Source organism: Pipistrellus hanaki (genome assembly GCF_964339955.1).
Source record: "Pipistrellus hanaki genome assembly, chromosome: 2".
In the NCBI taxonomy this organism is placed as follows: Eukaryota; Metazoa; Chordata; class Mammalia; order Chiroptera; family Vespertilionidae; genus Pipistrellus; species Pipistrellus hanaki.
Genome location: NC_140504.1, coordinates 134,719,405 through 134,738,180, shown reverse-complemented (window position 1 = coordinate 134,738,180; position 18,776 = coordinate 134,719,405). Strand labels below are relative to the sequence as shown.

The 18,776-nt window shown below is 44.0% G+C and overlaps 1 protein-coding gene across 2 annotated transcripts in view; it reads right to left on the bottom strand.

The window, feature by feature from the left end:
- TGFBR3 (transforming growth factor beta receptor 3) overlaps nucleotides 1–18,776 on the bottom strand; it is a 198,297-nt gene that overhangs the window by 15,012 nt on the left and 164,509 nt on the right. For both annotated transcript variants that reach the window (XM_084873400.1, XM_084873401.1), the window contains exons 10-14: nucleotides 18,284–18,436; nucleotides 15,736–15,876; nucleotides 15,419–15,577; nucleotides 10,628–10,927; nucleotides 7,334–7,454 (exon numbers count right to left, since the gene is read on the bottom strand). In XM_084873400.1, coding sequence (XP_084729526.1) covers nucleotides 7,334–7,454; nucleotides 10,628–10,927; nucleotides 15,419–15,577; nucleotides 15,736–15,876; nucleotides 18,284–18,436 — 874 coding nt within the window. The remainder of the gene's footprint in view (nucleotides 1–7,333; nucleotides 7,455–10,627; nucleotides 10,928–15,418; nucleotides 15,578–15,735; nucleotides 15,877–18,283; nucleotides 18,437–18,776) is intronic.

Below are 18,776 nucleotides of genomic sequence, written 5' to 3'. Positions count from 1 at the left end.
GTGGCTGCTTTCCTGAGGCAGCAGCAGCACTGAGCAGCTGAGCCACGCACTGGGAAGATTCACTACCTGGTCCTTTATTTTTATTTATTTATTTATTTATTTATTTATTTATTTATTTAAATATATTTTATTGATTTTGTACAGAGAGGAAGGGAGAGAGATAGTTAGAAACATCGATGAGAGAGAGTCATCGATAAGCTGCCTCTTGCACACCCCCTACTGGGGATATGCCCGCAACCAAGGCACATGCCCTTGACCGGAATCGAACCCGGGACCTTTCAGTCCCCAAGCTGACGCTCTATCCACTGAGCCAAACCGGTCTCGGCCACTACCTGGTCCTTTAGAGGAAAAGGGAACTGAGTCCTGGCACGGACTCTGCCCCTTCTCTTTAGAACTTAAAAGTGGTAAGTGTCGAGTGCCTCTCTTTCATCCAATGAAGAAGGAATACACACTGTGTTGGATTCCACGGTGAAGTGCAAAGAACTTGTTGAAAATTGACTCAAAACAAGCAACGTTTGAGCTGCTGTTTACAAAAAACAAAGAAGCTAGATAGGATTGTAAAATAGGAATAGACACCTCAGCTGGGCTGACCACATCCTCCACATCCTCGCAGCACAGGCCAAAGTGGTCCCGCCGAGGGGAGGGAGGCTACCAGAGGGGTCAGGGCCACCACTACTGAGCGGTGCCGCCTGCAGCTGTGCAATGTGGTGGCCTTGGAAAGGGTTTTACTCCAATAAAATTACTAAGAAAATTAAAATAATTGTGTGATTTTAAGAAAGTCTAATTCAGGATGCAGAACACCCACCAACAACATGCCCACAAGACACTCTTTCTTGGGGGTTTGGTTCTATCAGCCTCATTGGCAGCAATAAAATAATGACGGTGACACTTGATAATTGTACATCTCCATTGTGTGTTCCAATGGACAAAAAGCATTCACTCATATTTTTTCATTTTAAACTCCCCAGAACCCTATGAAACGGGGGTTAGTTAGCCACAACATTCTCCAGCTTTCAAGAAGTAGTGGTTTGATTTGCTGGACTAAGTCCAAAGGCATTTAAAGGTCTCCACAATGTGCATCATGTGAGAAATGTACACATTTCTGGGAACAGTTCCATCTAATTAACTGCCCATGGCTCAGTTTTGTCACTTAGAATCCCCAAGAGGTTTTAAATAATGATTCTCCCCCAAGGAGACCTCCCATGTAAGAGTTTAGCAAGGCCTGTGTGATGGATGGCATTGTTTTAAATTTCTTAATGGACTTATGTTATGATCCAAGCCTCTTCCCCCACCCCAAATGGGGCCTTCTCACAGAGCTAAGCAGAAAGAGTTGTTGCTTATATCCCGAGAGTGAGGCTCCTCCATGATTCCTGTGCATAAACAGTAACAAGCACCAGCTGGAGAGCCGAGGTTGGCGGAGTGTTACCCTCTCGCTTCTTTGTTCCAAAATCCCTAATAAGTCCGGAGTAGAACGAAGAGGGTCTGATCTCTACAATCGAGTTGGCATGCTGAACCCTGCAATCGAGTTGGCATGCTAAAAAGAAAAGAGTGGCCACAACAATATTTACTTTTGGTTCAAGAGTCAGATTGTGCGAAAGGAATCCTAGCTATTACTGTAAAAGGAATTTTAACAATACAGATTTCTTCACAGAAAGAACGAACTATAATCAACGTTCTGAACTGAATCTTTCCCTATACTCTGAGCAAATTTTGGTCAACCTCTAGAACCAGACGTTTCCTCCTCGGAGTGGCAGGCATAGTTTTTGTAAACGGGACATTTCTGGGGTTACGCCTGAGTGACTGACCACAGCTTTCTGGCCTCCAACGTTCAGTTCAGGTCTCCTCAACATGCCAGAATGAGCGGGCCCGAAGGAAAACAAGTTGTCTAATTGGTACCTACGTCTACTGGTATCTGGCAAGGAGGGAAGGACGGGGAGATGAAGAAGCCGGAGACTCAGGAGGCCTTTATGAAGTCACATTTAAGATTCAGTTTCTACTCACTTGACTTCACCGTAAATGAACCCCTTCTCTGGGGTGTTTCAATATTTACGGCATCTGCTGCAGTGGCCTAATCGCTAATTTGTATCCTTCCACCGGGATCAATGCTTCTCACCTGAGCCTGATTTTTGCTTACTGCCCTCCAGGGGACATTTGACTAAGTCTGGAGACACCTTGGGCAGTCACAGCTGACTGTGGAGGAGTGTGCTGTGGGCAACTAGTGGGTAGAGGCCACGGATACTGTTCAACCTCCTCCATCGCACAGGACAGCTCCCGCCAAAAAATGCCATTTGAACACTATCCCACCAAAACACCGAGGTGCTAAGGCTGTGAGACTGCACTACACCCTGAAGGCCTTAAGGACAGGGCAATCTATTTACCATATGCCAAGCATCTAGTATGTAACCAACATTTTTTTTTTGGGGGGGGATAAGTAACCATAAATATCATGTGTATCTTATTATTGTGATCCTGTCAGCTCTCTACTGGGATCTTTTGATGGGTCTTCACTTTCAGAGGTGTACACTAGAATATTTATGGACGAAATGAAATGTCTGGGTTTCCTTCAAAACAACCCAGGGACAGGAAGTGATAAAACAGGATTGGCCACGAATTGGTAATTGTTGAAACCAGATGGAGGAGGGTTCATGGGAGTTCATTCTATTTTTGTATATATTTGAAATTTTTCAGATTAAAAAATTTTTTAAATGCGAAGCACATTGAATTATAACAACAACAACAAAAAGCCCAAGATACCTCTTCTCCCTTACAGGATAGAAACTAAATGTCTTGGTGTGTCAATGTAGTATTTCTATATTTCTTTCTTCTCACCTTCCCCTCATTTCTACCTCAGTCTAAGGACAAAACCTGGCTGGTGCTTTAGAGTATTTTTGTTCTGGAAAAATCAAATGTGTTCCAAAAAGTAACGCCTCTCTTGGATTAACTTCCAACTGACGTTCACAACTTTCCCTTCCATCCCCTTCACCTCCTTCCAAAACTCAGTTTGGCTGAGAGGGTATGGGGAAGGAAAGGAAATTAACATTTACTGAGTGCCCATGATATGCCGGGTGCTGTCCTGAGCACACTTTTATTGTCTAAAAGTTATGTGGTAGAAATATGGGAAAAAATTCAGTATTTTCAACATTCAATTTGTTCATTTTAACTCACTGAGAATTACACATTATATGTAAATCATGGCAAATTTGGTATGACATTCATTGTGGGGATTTTTATGCCCATTTTTCATGTGTATGTCCAAAATTTTAGGGCCCCAAGTTTCAGAGAAATTACTCTTCCCTTTCACAGTTAAAAAAAATAAAATAAAACACACATCACTGACGTGGTAAAACCAATTTTACTGTGGAAATGCTATAAAAAATGGTCACAGCATCCAAAGCAAACAGCACACACATGCCTATACTTCAAAATATGTCAGAAAATATGGCAGGATGGCATCACCTCAACTATTTTAATTGTTTTGCCATAAACCATAATATGCATAAACTATTCATGTTCTCTAAGTGAGTTATAATACAAAGTCACAGAATGACTCCTAAACTTGAATACTCTCTTAAATAGTTTACATGTTTCCCAATATCTTAACCCTCCGGAGGAACAGATTTTTTTTTTTTCCCCCTAAAAATCTTCATCTTCTTCTCAGTTCATAGAGTGTTAACTATTTACTTGTAGTTTTTATTAAAAACTGGAATCAACTTCCACTTAGGACCGTGGTCAGCAAACTGTGGCTCACGAGCCACATGCGGCTCTTTGGCCCCTTGAGTGTGTGGCTCTTCCACAAAATACCATGGCCTGGGCGAGTCTATTTTGTAGAAGTGGCATTAGAATAAGTTTAAGTTTAAAAAATTTGGCTCTCAAAAAAGAAATTTCAATCCTTGTACTGTTGATATTTGACTGTTGACTAATGAGTTTGCTGACCACTGCCCTAGGATAAGGCATAGGGTTTAAGAGCACAGGCTCTGGAATCGAGGTGCCTGGAGTCAAATCCCAGACCCACCATTAATATGTGGTGTGACCCTGGCCAAGTTACTGAGCCTCCCTCTCCACCTGCCTCACAAAGGGGCTTAGGGGATTAAATATAGACTCTATGAAGCACAGAACTTTTTATTAAGTAAATGCTCAATGAATGTTAGACAATCATCATCTCCACCACCATCATCTATTGCTGAAAGTGTAAACAGCAAAAGAAGGCTCACCCAACACTGGTTCCCAAACAACTGAGAAATAAAAACTGGCAAAGATGTGCCGCGGGAGCTCGGGAAGTTTCCACTAAAAACAGTGGCCCAGAGGAGGGGCCCAGAATTATTTATTTAGTCTTGATGGCCTGCTCTCCCTGCCCACAGAAGGAAGAAACCTTGCTTGAAATGTGTCTATGTTGTTGGCAGGAGCCCCTGGGAAGACCTCTGCCCAGCTGTGCAGTTGGCAATGAGAGGCTTTATCAGCTGCCCCAGAAAACCCAAGGGCTGAGAAATACAACAGACCCGTGGCCAGGAGGGCCAGTGCTCGCCTGGCCCTGAGCGCCTGTGTCAGTAAAAGGACAGTAAAAAGGTCCTGTTGGTTGGAAAATGTTTATCCCAAATGTCAATCCCAATAGGAGCTCTGCCCACTTCCAGAGGGAATATAGGATCGGTGTCTTACTATAGGAACGCACAAAGCTGTCTGGAGAAGGAAGAAGAAATTCATGATTCTATTATTCAAATAAGCAAATGCTATTATTTGGCAAATGTCACATCCCCTTTTCAACGGACTGTTCCAGTGCACTGAGAGGCTGGGGAAAAACAGACTCAAATGCCTGCTTTGCGGAGAAATCCTTTAGAGTCAAAGGAAAAGAAACACAAAAGGTAAGAGGAGTCACTCATAGTGCTGAAAACTGCCAGAAAACCGACCCCATTCAGTGCAAAGTTAGAAAGCGTCAATGCATCCAACCCCTGGGAAGTGGCCTACCGTCTAACCTCCTCAGTTTGTTTAACAAATCTAAGCAGTGAACTTTCGTCACTACACACTTCTCCACCAAAACCTAGTCTCAATTAGCAAATCTCCTGAAAGTGCTTTGATATTTGGTAAAACTTTCCCCTTGAACTTCATGTAAAGAAAACACTGACCCTTCAGAATAATTACACTAAGTTTAAATAAAAGCAATTGCCTAATTTACAAGAGGAATTATTTAGAAAAATACTACCAGACTTAAAAGAAGAATGAATGAATTACTGGAAGTTATACTGCTGCAATATTAGTGCCTAATTATTGTCTGGCCTAGGAAAAAGCAAGCTGCTGCCTTCAATTACCAGCAGAATTGCCGCTCCCAAAGTAGGTAAGAGTAACAGAGGGAGTACGGGGTGGCTGCCGCTATTGTTAAGCCACTTGCACAGTCCAAAACAGAGCCAGCTGCTGCCCAATTGTGAAACACTTTACAACAACAATTAATTTCTTTTTCCCTGGACCCAATAAACAAGAAACTAATTGGGCAATCCATTTATTGAAAGACTATGGCTGCTGTAACTGTTTCAAATGGTTAAAAACCAACTTAAAAACAAAAAGCAAAACAAACAATATCTACAATGAAAACACAGCTGAGGAACCACGAAGCAGCTATATTTCACACCAACTTTTGGATAGACGGGAAATGAAGAAAATATTGTGTTGCTTCTTCAAACAGGATAGCTGAGGGTCACAGCTCACACTCAGAAAGGCCACTGGGAGTCATCTGGTCCAAACCCCTCCTTTTCCAGATAAAGAAAATGAAATCCGAGGCCCTGAGGGGAGACCTCCAAAGTCCCCCAGCCAGTCATCGGAGAACGGAGAACGCTAAGCGCTACCCCCAGGCTCCTGGCTCCACACCAGAGCCTCCCCGCACCCTCTCCTGCCTTTCTGAGTGGAGCATGCTCCTGGGAAGGGCGCAGATGTCACCACCAGATATGACAATAGGAACGACACTGCTGTTTTCACAGAGGTCCCTCAGCTGGACGGCATCCACATGCCTCTGCTCCGTTAGGTCCTGTTTGCTCCAGGGCCGCCCCTGCTGCCTGCTCTTGCCAAATCCAACAACACTCGGATCAGAAATGCCATCCCAGAGCGGCCGAAGCCCAGATCTGGTGTCAACACCATCCAGCAGGCCTTGCAACGGATGCCCAGCCACTGGAGTCAGGCTGCTCCCTGGCTTTTGTCACGGCCCACCCAGTGCCGGTGACAGGCTCCTCTCTGCCCCTCGGGTGGCAGGAGGCAGCCTGGGGCTCTCGCTCTGAAATATTTACCCCAGAGGCTTGAAATCCACTTTCACCCTCCCAGCCTTCCCTTAGATTGGCACCTTTAGACAATGTTTCTTTGATAACTGGAACGGCCCATTGACATTTGGTCATTGACAGCTGCCTGGTGGGTTCTTGCTTTCCCATGCCCTTGGCTGGAGCGATGCTGCTCTCTGTCAGATCAGTCCACGGGGCCTCGCAGACACTCTAATAGCCCTCGGAGCCCAGCTCTGCTCCTCTGCTGGCTTGGCTGGCCTGGCCTGTGCCAGATCTGCTTTGCCCCGCCGTCCTCCCGAATATCAGTACCACCCTCTTAGAGTGCATCCTTCCTTCTCTCCTAGAAGATGCATCTTGCTGACTGTTCCCGCATGTGCAGAAAGAGTCATCCTTGGCTTCAAGCAACAGATGTGACCACATAAAATTCTGAAAATTATAAAAACACTTGTGAATATGAGTTCTCACCCTTCCTTCTGCTGTGCCGGCTAAGATGGATGGTACTCACACACATAGCACCCTCCCCAAAGGCATCTGCGATCCTGACAAAACACCACAATAGCTTGTGGCCAGCACAACCATTCCTAGGAGATCACAGAAAGTCCATCTGTCCATGCCAGGAGGAACTCTAACCTACACAGTCGAGGAAGCATATCTGAATGCGAGAGAGAGTGTGACACTGTGACTGGGATAACCTTGACTCTGATCTAATAATAAAGAGGGAATCATTTGCAAATGCATCCCTGACCACTGAGCCACATGCCAGTAGGACAATGACCTAAATAAAAAAAACCTCCTCAAGCAAAGGACCCTTTTCTAAAATTACTAGTTGGCCATTTATATACCCCGTTTCCCCGAAAATAAGACAGTGTCTTATATTAATTTTCTCTCCCAAAGTTGCGCTAGGTCTTATTTTCAGGGGATGTCTTATCTTTCCATGTGCTAGGTCTTATTTTTGGAGGATGTCTTATTTTCGGGGAAACACGGTATCTCTTGAAGGAAACTGGCCTTACAGTATTGGGGCCTCCTAGCGAGCAGCCCCGAGGCCCCCGTCCTCTGACTGGGCCTCCAAAAACACACACCTCTAGATTCCACCTCGTGATGGATCACGGCGAGAGGCTTGGTGAACGTCTTCTTATTCTGCATCATGGCCCAGATCATCGAGGCATCCAGGGAGGTGCAGGCTTCATCGGGAGGCACGCACTGCAGAGAGGCAGAGCAGAGAGAGTCAGGGGTCACTCTATCGGCTTCACCAGCACGGCCTGCACAGCTGTCCCGTGCCCCTTCTCAGACAGCGAACAGCTGGTTACCACAGAAAAACAAGACATCTGGGTGTTTCCCAAAGAACTGCAAATAATCTGGGAGGTATAGTGGTCGGCCCCGTGTATGCTCAGCTGCACTTAAAGATGCAAATATTACTGAACAGCTTATAAATATTGTCATTCTCCCCTGCCCCCCGCCCCTATCTTCCCACAAAACAACTGGAGGTTTTAGTGTTATTTAGTGTGAAAAATAAACTATCCAACAAATGTTGGCCCTAGACCAAGCCGGCCTCACATAAATGGTTCATGTTTACGATCTGTGATTGTGGGAAACTTCATGTATTGCATTATGAAGGTGACAGATTTTACATCTGCTGTCCAAAAAGATAATCATGTTGTCAAGTTTGTTTGATTTTTTTTTTAAATCCTGATAAAGGCCTATGCAAAATGAAGCTTTCTAGTTATCAGTTTTTACTGTTCCCAAACAGAGTTCAGGGAAGCTGTGCCCAGGTGTGGGTGCTAGGAGATCAGCTGCTGCTAGCTATTTTAAGGCCCCAAACTTAGAGCTAGCATGCCCAATCCCAAAGGACCTGTTTTTAAAGCGTATGACCACATTCCACTACTTTTTCTTTAAAATAACTTTGGTTCCTTGTCTATGCTCATGAGTAAGTGAAACTCTAATGTAAATCGACATCTATTTGCTTTTGCTGTAAGAAGAAATATATCAACCATTTAAAAAGTCTATAGCGCTGAAACCGGTTTGGCTCAGTGGAGAGAGAGTCGGTCTGCGGACTGAAAGGTTCCAGGTTCGATTCCAGTCAAGGGCATGTACATTGGTTGCAGGCACATTTCCGGTGGGGGGTGGGTGTGCAGGAGGCAGCTGATCGATGTCTCTCTCTCTCATCGATGTTTCTAGCTCTCTATCCCTCTCCCTTCCTCTCTGTAAAAAAATCAATAAAAAATATATTTAAAAACAAACAAACAAACAAACAAACGAAACACAAAAAACACCACCAGAATCCTGCTGAAGTTCATCTAGAACTGACTTCAGCTTTAAAAAAAAGTCTATAGCAGGCACCCCTGAAAGTGAATTAACTCCAAGCTCTTCCCAGCACAAAAAAACAAAGACTTTTGGCTTTACCGTCCTTGCTGCTTTGAGAAGCATTCGAGTCAGACACACACTATAAGCAGACCTCCATCCCAAAACAGAGAAAAGCCTTTACAATGGCCCTCTTGTCAAGAGAAAGAGTGGATTTTCTGTGAAGGGGCATCATTGTTGAAAAGATTTGCATTTTTGGGAAAATTTTCTTACTTCCCTACCAGTTCTTCAGTCACGAAAGAGCCTAAGATTCTATGACCATCTCACTGCGTGACTCTGGGCAAGACACTGTACTCTCCGGCCTCGGCAAAGGGCAGGGGTGGGGGTGGACTCAACAATCTTTGAGACTGCCCCCTGGAAGACCCTTTGGCTCTGTCTCTCATCACAGAAAACACTCAATAGTCCCTAGAAACATAATATTAACTGTAAGCAGTGAACAGGGAGACAGTGGTGACCGCCATCCTAAGCCACTGCTTCATAAATGGGGAGCGATCCCATTTGCTCCTCTACCTGAGGGAAGCGAGGTACTATTATTTCAATTGAATGGATGAGGAAAGGCTGGTTCTGAGGATGCATGGGATTTGCTTAAAGTCCTGTTAATAAATAGCAGGTCTTACTTGTCAGTCCCCCTGCTCTTTCCACTGCGTCTTACCTCAGGTATAAATAGCGACTTCGGGTTTAGGGTAACATCTCATGTCATCCACTGGGACTTACAGCTCTCCTTAGAACGTTGGGAAGAACATATTGGGACTAATGTTCACAGACGAACACACTCTGAAGCTGGGGTTCTACAGGCTGGGCTCAGTGCAAGGCAACAGCCAAAGCCATCAGTGAACACCCAGTAACTGCCAGGCCTCTCCTGCCTGACCCCTCACTCCTAACAGCCATCCACTGCCTGCAGGAAACAGCGGGGTCTCCCAGCCAAGCGCTCAGTTCCCCCTGGCTCTCTCCCACTGCCCACCACGTCCCAACCGTGATGGTCACTGGAAGGTGAATGCTAAGGCATCAATGTTTCCCAAAGCAACCTAAATCACCTCTTATGTAGGGACTCCCTAATGATTATGATCAGATTGGCTGTATTTTTCAAATGCACTACAAAATACTATTTGATACTACATGGATGCCCCAGGGAATATAATAGTGCAAAGGATTCAAATCAATGATACTGATAATTTCTCCTCTTACCTCTAAATCTATCTCTTACAACCTATGCAGTAAGTGAGAGAATTCCATACCGACAATACATGATTGATGATACAGCTCAACTATTAGACTTTTAGACATGGATTTATATGCGACTACAAAAGGATGAGAATTAAGCTTACACTGTGTAAAATATGCACAGAATAAATGCAAGCACAAAATTATCCATAATTACGGCAGATCACACCCTCCATGCACAAGGTCATGAGGTAATTAAGTTGCCGACCCCTACAGTAGCCATTCCAGCAAGCTCAAAGGGTTCTGAATTCTGTACAAAACGCACTGGTTCCATATGGGGAGCGGTACGAAGTAAACATGATGAACCGGGATGGGACCAAGGAAAATTTAAGTATTTGTTAGTTTCCCTTAGAAGTCCGCCTGAGATAAGTCAACCTTATAATTCACACAGAGGAGGTCAAAAAACAATCGCAACACAAGTCTCGGTGGGACCTGGAAAAATTAATCCTCACTCTGAACTTGTCCTTTCGGCTCTCGGCACTCTTGGCACCGCACACTATCTGAACAGCAAAGATAAAGCCAGACCTCGCCCTCAGTGGAAAACAAGTCTTGATTTATCATCCGTAAGATACTATTACTTAACATGCATGGAAAAAGAAATCACACTGTCGGGATTTATTCTCTAAGACTCCAGAAAACGCACAGTTCCCGCCTCACACGGATGTCATTACTTCCATCGGGCAGCTCCCAAACGGAAAGCCGCCACCTGTACTAACGCGTGGTCAGACGTCTCTGGTAAGCCACGCCGTCTCACCTAAAAATGTAACAGCGCACGTGGGCGAAGGCCCACTCACCTTGGGTAACTTCTGGGCGTCCCTTTCCTTCTTGGTACACAACGTGAGCTCACACTGCAGAAAGAGCAGCGAGGTGTTGAAGACGGGCTTGAACACAAAGCTGAACCGCTTCTTATCGATCTCGGCGTGCGGGATGGGAAAGTGCACTCTCTTGGGATTGTAGAATTTCACAGAATCGTCTTTGGGACAAATGTTTTCAATGATGGTGTAATCGGACATCCTATCAGGGTTCGAATTTGGAGAGATAAAGCACGTTTGGATGGCAAATCCCAGTTCCTGGTCGGCCTTGGTAACAGACACCTACGGAAAACAGCAAGACCAACACGGAGAAACAAGTCAGCGTCTTCATTCTTACGTTAGGCACAAGGGGAGCACACCAACACCGCCCTCCCCATGAGAGGTGTTTCTCTATTCCCACAACACCCATCTGTGGTCTTCTTTTTAATAAGAGTAACATATACACTCTTTAAAGGAAGAGATATTTTCTATTTAAACTTAATATGGATGGTGACAGTGAAATTATTTAGTTCAAATGCCAGCCTGGAAGATTCCAGTACAAAATGACTAAGTCTCTTCAACCTCCCATAAGTCCTCTGGGAGATAAAAATAAAAGCAAAGTGGATTTTCCAAAATAAATAAAACACCAACAGGCAAAGCTCCTGATGTCATAACAGAGCATTTGTAAGGCAAGCTCTTTTTTAAAAAAAATTGCTCAAAAAAACACAGAGGCAGAGTCTATTTAATCTTCGCAGGGAGTACTGGCTTCTAAACTGCACAAGTCAGAGTGGGCCTAGCACGTGGCAAGTAAACTACTGATTCATTTAGAGTCCTGCTTCCCTGGAGCAGGAGAGCTGGCCCTACTGTGGCTGAATGCCAGCTACAGTGCAATCTGGTGCCGATCACGGGCCTGGCAAAGTGTCCCAGCTGCTCACAGGTCCAAGCCAGGCCTTGCCAAGTACTCTCCCTTCACTCTTTCAGCCCAACGGTGTTTTAAGGGAAATCTAATCTGGAAACGTTTCCGACTCATTTACACTTCCCTCTTACAAAACATTCTATGGGCTACGTCCAACCCTTGTTAAGGTTCTTTTCTTTAGAAACAGGAAGTCATGTTTGGCCCAGTGTAAACAGAATTCAAACCTCAACTATCCTGAACTCAGCTACAATCCCTGCACCAGGCTGGATTCTCCATTTGGTGTCACGTGGATGGCCGCGCAAACTGCCTCCCCCCTCTGTGCTTCATTCCTCAACTAAACTTAGGATCAAAATAAACTTAAACACTTTAGAAATGAAGTTGGGCTTCCACCATAGGCGAACAGCTCCAGAAGAGTCTCCAAAGGCACGGAGACATAAACACACTTTCCATTCTGAGAAGCCCAGGGGAAACCCCTGGCCCTGCAAGGGGCTCGCAGTCCACAGCGCTCTTCTGCAAGATCCCTTCATGGTGAACTACAAGACACTCAACAATGGAGATGATTATGATTATGTCACTCTGTTGTGCCTGAAAGCTTAATCCCTCAGCACGATCTGATGAGATAAACGTTTTCATCTCTACTTTATAAACCGAGGAAAAAACTGAGCCTATAGAAAAGATGGCTTGTCAAGATCATATCTTAGCAAATACTGGGAATAACCAACATTTCAGCCCAAATATTCTGGTGTGTGAGTCCATTTTCTCTTTATTATTCCACTGTAGCTACAGCGTCAACTCAACCAGGTCCGAGAAGTGGCCTTGGAAGAACACTTTGTAGGATATATTTCTAGCAAGTAATGTTTGATAGTCTGTAAACAGTCATGTTGTTATTTTTGCGATATTCCTGAAAAATATTTTATCTTGAAAAGATAGCAACTTACACATACCCCATTTAAACTAAATAAGTCTCCTTTAACATGAAGTCAGGACCCACAGTGCAAAACTGTGTGACAGAAGAAATGTAAATCTTTTCTCTCATCTCAAAGAAATATGAAATGGCAGAATGTCTAAGGTATCCCAAAAAATCATTTTGGAGGAAAAGGGTTATTAATAAGTCTTTTACTCTAAAATGGACTGCAAATGAGTATTGGAGGGCTGTGGGCTTTGGAGTGAGACAAATCCCAGGAAATCGTGTGCTCTGCTGCTCATGAATGTGAGCTCTGAGCCTCAGTTTCCTTCCCTGCAGTCTGAGGGGGACTACCTACTAGATGCGGTCATTGTGAGGATGAGTAAGATCAAAATGACATGCAAACAACACAGGTGCCAGCTACTCCATGAACATCAGCTATTATTAGTGATATTACTCAATATTAATATTTGGGGGGTGCCGAAACCGGTTTGGCTCAATGGATAGAGCGTTGGCCTGTGGACTGAGGGATCCCGGGTTCGATTCTAATCAAGGGCTTGTGTCTTGGTTGCGGGCGCATCACCGGTGGGGGGTGTACAGGGGGCAGCTGATCGATGTCTCTCTCTCATCGATGTTTCTAACTCTATCTCTCTCTCTTCCTCTCTGTAAAAAATCAATAAAGTATATTTTTAAAAATTTGGGGGGTTATTTTCAGTTTTTTAAATTCCCCAATACAAATGAACCAAAAGAAAAGTTGCCATTATGTGACCAAATATCACTGAAGATGACCAAAACCCAGATGGAAAAACTGATGACCTAGGGAAATAGAAGATTCTGGGAGGGGATATAAGGATGGCCAGGAGAAAAAAAAACTTGGAAATAGTTCTTTTAGGCAAGACAACGATTTAGAAAGTTTTATTTACCCTAAGAAAAAAATTCTAGAGAGAAAAAAAAAATTATTTTCTTATTAGCAGTGAAATCCAAACTGAGAAATAAAGAATATACATAACTGCTACTCTATTTAGCAAAATATTTACAGATTTAGGTGGTCTAAAACAACTTTAAAATAAAACAGCTTATTACATTTTCCCCCTGCCCCAATTCTCCTCAATGTACTTGATATTTAAAATAGTAGCAAAAAGATTTGGCTCATTTCTTTTTCATCACTTGACAATGTCTTTGACAGAATTTAATTGTAAAAAACAAAGATAATATATGGCAAGATATAATTGGGAAGATATGAATAAAAAGCAAACAAACCCATATTTTAAGTAGGCCCACACTGGAGGGGAAGGGAGAAAAACCAAAACACCCAGGGTTGGATACACAGGAAGATTGGCCGCAGATTAGCATAAAGCAGCTGAGCCATAAATTAGCAAAGCCAGGCACACATTTGGAAAACAAACTGCAGTTAAGCAGAGCCTCTAAAATCTATAGCACAACGGGGAGTCACGGACCAACTGTGCATATGAACCGTGCAGCCAGAAAAGCAAGAGAACAGCGATCTTGGGTTAGAAGAGATCCATGATTAGGAACAGCATGGAGAAAGCAGTGTATTTTCCCCAGTGGAGAGAGAAGGTGAACCCAAAGAAAGAGAATACCTCCTCAAACAGGGAATTAAAAAAGAGAAGAGATCCAGGAAAACGTCTAGAGTCAGCAGGCTCCATCCCAGAATCAGTACAAATATGAGAGTTATTTGTCTTTCTAAAATAGAAACTATGTGCACTGCAGGTACTGTAATATATAGAAGTATCCCTTTTGGCTGCTGAGCTTCTCACTCTCCCCACCATGAAGCAGAGCACTAGTTTGCAGTTGAGCAGTGGAACTAGCTCATTAGAAGGTGACTCCTCTGTAAGACCAGAGGCCATCCTAGGGACATAAGGAAAGTTATCTTCTCTAGAATCCAATCTGAAAACCTGGATATTTGCACTGCGAATACGTTACATCTTCTCCCTTTTCAAATGGCACTTGAGAATACATGATAGTAGATAATGTGGGCTCTGAACTCTAATAAGTACTTCCTGTGTGACCTTAGGTAAGTTTTACCTCCATTTCCTCATCCACAAAATGGGGATATTAATAGTTCTGTCTCCGAGGACTGCTTTGAAGAATAGATTATTACAATATTTATAACTGAGTTTGGCCCAAAATAAATCCTTGGTAAATGTTAGCTGCTGTTATTTCTTTATTACTACCAGTACCTAATATTTTTGTAGCCATTCCACAGACTTATGCTATGCATGGTCATTACCACTGTATATAGAAAATAGGTTTTTAAAAATATATTTTATTGATTTTTCTATTAAGAGGAAGGGAGAGGGATAGAGAGTCAGAAACATGGATGAGAAACATCTATCAGCTGCCTCCCACACACCCCCTATTGGGGATGTGCCCACAACCAAGGTACATGCCCCTGACCGGAATCGAACCTGGGACCCTTCAGTCCACAGGCTGATGCTCTATCCACTGAGCCAAACTGGTTTCGGCTAGAAAATAGTTTTAATAAATTTATAGATACATTTAAACAATGATCTAGGGGGGTAAAAAAAAAAAAAAAAAAAAAAAAAAAGACAATTTTCACAAGATATAGTAGCACACAGCATTTCACTAACTTGTGTGTAGTTTAAAAGATAGTATGTGAGGTGGTTTGAAACATTTCATGGTTACCTCTGACACTTCACCTACTGAGCTACTGTTCCAAAAATGCTAAGCAAGAAGAGGCTTTATCAGAATTCACACTGACGATGTTTTGGTTTTTGGTTTTTTTTTAAATATCCATCTATAGAACACTCTCCATTTAGGATAATGTAGCAACTCCTGAAATGTTCTGCTTTGGTCAGAAATCAAGCTGGAAGCTTTTCCAGCCAGAGCTGCCCAAGGGCTGCGAGGACGAGCAGGGCGATGCAGCTCATGCCCCAGGAGCTACCGCAGCTGAGCACTAACTCGAAGGCCCAGGCTAAGGTTGCAGTCTCACCTCGACATAAATGTGTCCGTTCTCTGCCACGGAGAAGACGCCCTGGGAGGGGACCAGGAAGAGGTCGGTGTTGTACAGCTCCATGTTGAAGGTGATGTTCCTGTTGGGCGGGTCCTGGAAACTCCTGGGGTTCCCCACCTGCCGCAGGCTGCAGTTAAACTGGGGGAAAACACGGCGGAGGAAAATCAGTCAAAGGAAGGATAAAGGCCCTGCAGCTTTATTTATGAGCTTTGGACTTTAGCATCTAATTCCCCACCCCTCAAGAGTTCCTAAAGACACCATCTTCCACATACTACCTGTTACAAACACACACTTACCACCACAACTTCAGGTCTGCTAAAGGGGGAAATGTCTCCTTCTTCCATATCTCCCTGAGGTCCATTATCACCAGACTCCAGATCTTCAAAACCATCTGGCCAACCACTACTACCCCCGGGGGATGGGACCTGTATCACAATCTAAAAGGCAAAGACAGCACAGAGAATGTCATTAAAAACACCAAATCACATACATTTGGTTTTCACGTGCATGCATGAAAACCACACACACACACACACACACACCTCCAAGTGTGCTTAGGATTTCTTCTTTTAAGAGATGAAAAATAAAGAGAAACCCAATTCATGTTCAAAATATGTATCTTCCTTTGTGAAAAAATACAAGTAATTTCAAACAGTGAGAAAACACTAGACGTTGAAATAGGTTTGGATGGGGTTGTCAATAGGCCTGCCTGTCTAGTAGGGTAGGGGAGCTTCTCCAAGGAGGCTTCTCTTCATATTAAAAATTCTAAGAAATAGTAAGAGCTGGCTAACACAGGGAGCTTTTGTTATTTGTATCAATCAGGTTAGTAAAAAGTTTGGCTTGAGTTAGAAGCAAATGGCTTAATGTTTACTATTGAGCCATTCTCTCCTCATTTTTTCTCTTGTATTCCTCCACCCACTTTCTTCCTAATATATTTCTCTATGGTGTAGAGATGAACAAAAGAACATTATGTTTTATTCCATGGCATGGATTGAAATGATTATTCCTAGGTTAGCTGTGGATAAGATGAAAAAATTCATCTAAGAACCGTGACTTCATAAATAAGTTCTCTGCATATGTAGGACAGTCATGCTGTCCTTCTGTTTTATTTATTTTTTGCTTTACATGCTTAGATTATGAATATGTTGCAAAACAAAAATATACAGTAAGTCTGACAACTACTACAATTATAATTGGAACAAATAGCTAGAATAATCACTGAAGGCAATGGAACAGGAAGAGAATGTAGGAAAACCACCTCTCTATTCTTTACCAGTCCTCAAAAGGAAAATATTGATGCAATTAAAGCAAGCACCTAGGATACTGCTGTCCCTAGTACCATCATCTCATCATCATAATCACCACCACACTGTATACATATAAGAATAAAGGGCTCATGATACACCTTTCTTTTCTGAGGCAAATGAGCCTTTTTTAAGTTTTTATTTAACAGACAGATTATCATAGCCTCTTATTGGTGTTAATTTAGACACAAGTTTTAAATTCCAAAATTAAGTACAGTATATCAGTAATGTGACATTCATTATATCTGGGGAAAAAAATAGACAAATGCAATAAAAATTAGTGTTGGAATTGGCAGGAGGGTGTTCATCACAGAGGTCAAAGGTTCATAAATTATTCCAACAACAAAGGAAGAGCAGCGGGGCCAGCCTGGTGATGAGGAAAGATGAGTGCAAGAGAGGTCAGGAAGCCAGATTCAGCCCTGGCTCTGTTGTTCACTAGGTTCTCAAATCTAAGCAAGTCTCTTAACTCCCTGGAGTCCAATTTCCCACCTGTGAAATGAGGAAGTTGAATGATGTCATCGTAGGGCTCTGTCCAGCTCAGACATTCTAAGATTGTCTGAGGCATGATAAACTTGGGCTCACAGGGAGAGTCAGTGCCCACACGAACCCCAGTGACTGGAGTATCTGATCGCTAGTCTATTCTCTAGACGGGTCAGCGTGTCTATCCATCAGCAGTGGAATGAAGAGGAAGGAGCAGCATTGCCCTCCCTGTCCCAGGCCAAAGCTGGAACAGGCACTAAGAACACACACTCCATGTCAAAGCTGGATATAGGGAGCTTGATCCTTATTTTACCATCCACAGTAAAGTTCTTTTGAGACGCCACGTGTCAAAGTCTTTTAATATTTCCTGCCTATGGTCACCTCTGCAAGAATAGGTTTAAATAATCTGAAAGGCTTTGGATGCACTGGCGAGAGCGATTTCAGAAAGGCTTGCGATGGCTTATCACTGGGGGAATCTGGAAAACCTCCCTCGGGGAAACTTCAAAAATGGGAGATTATCTTCCATCTATGTCTTTCTTAGAAGTGGAGACACTAAACAACAATTTCTTAGTAGCCCTTTCCGGATTTCTCTCTTTTGGCTCTTTTGTTCATGGGGGAGGGAGAGCTCTGGGCAGGACTCAAATGAGACCAGAGAGGACGGGGTCTGGTTGGCTCAGTGTGTAGATGTGCTCACTCATAGCCCAAGGGCTTGGCTTTTATCTTAAGGACCAGGCCTCTGATCCTGCAGCTCAGCCAGAGAGACAGGTCATAACTATCTTGCCAGCAAACCCCTTTTCACCAGGACATGGAAGGGATGACCACAGATGCTCCAAACAAGAAACAGGGCCTCCCATTTCCCACAGATTCACCAATGAGGCAAATGACACAACCATGTCCAGGGCCGAAGTACATGTCATTCTGTTGAGAACTGACCCTTGGCTTGGTTCGGGCCTGGGGTATATGCCCCTCCTCATTTTCACAGAAATGTTAAGACCAGCTTTACGGTAACACCCTGCAAGGCTCCGGCCCAGGGCCAGGCTGTGCTCGGGAGGACACTCACCGAGTTGAAGTAAACCACGCCATCCGGGGCGGACCGCCGGTGCCGAGTCCCGCAGCCGTTCAGGGGAGACTCCAAAATGAAGTGGGTGCCGTTCATCTTGGCCTTGCAGTTGGGATCCAACAGGGTGAGCTCCATCCCCGAGTAGCTGTTGGACTGAAACAACAACCACCACCCAAACATAAAGGGGGCCCCGGGCAGCCCCGCAGCACACAGTTAACGGTTTGCCTGGTCTTCCCCGTCGAGGTTGTTAGAGGCCTGCGTCCCCCGCCCCCTACCTACCGCCTCTCAAACAGGATTGTGCTTGTTGGCCTTGGAAACCCAATAACAAAATATTGACACACAAGGATCTGGAACCCCCCTTGCTGAGAACACAGCAGTGACTGGGTGAGAATCGCAGCCCAGGGGAAGTGACCCCATCCAACTGAGAAAACAGTATGGAGTCCCTGGAGCCCCAAAGCGAAAGAGCTGGAGAGGAAGAACGAATGCGTACTGG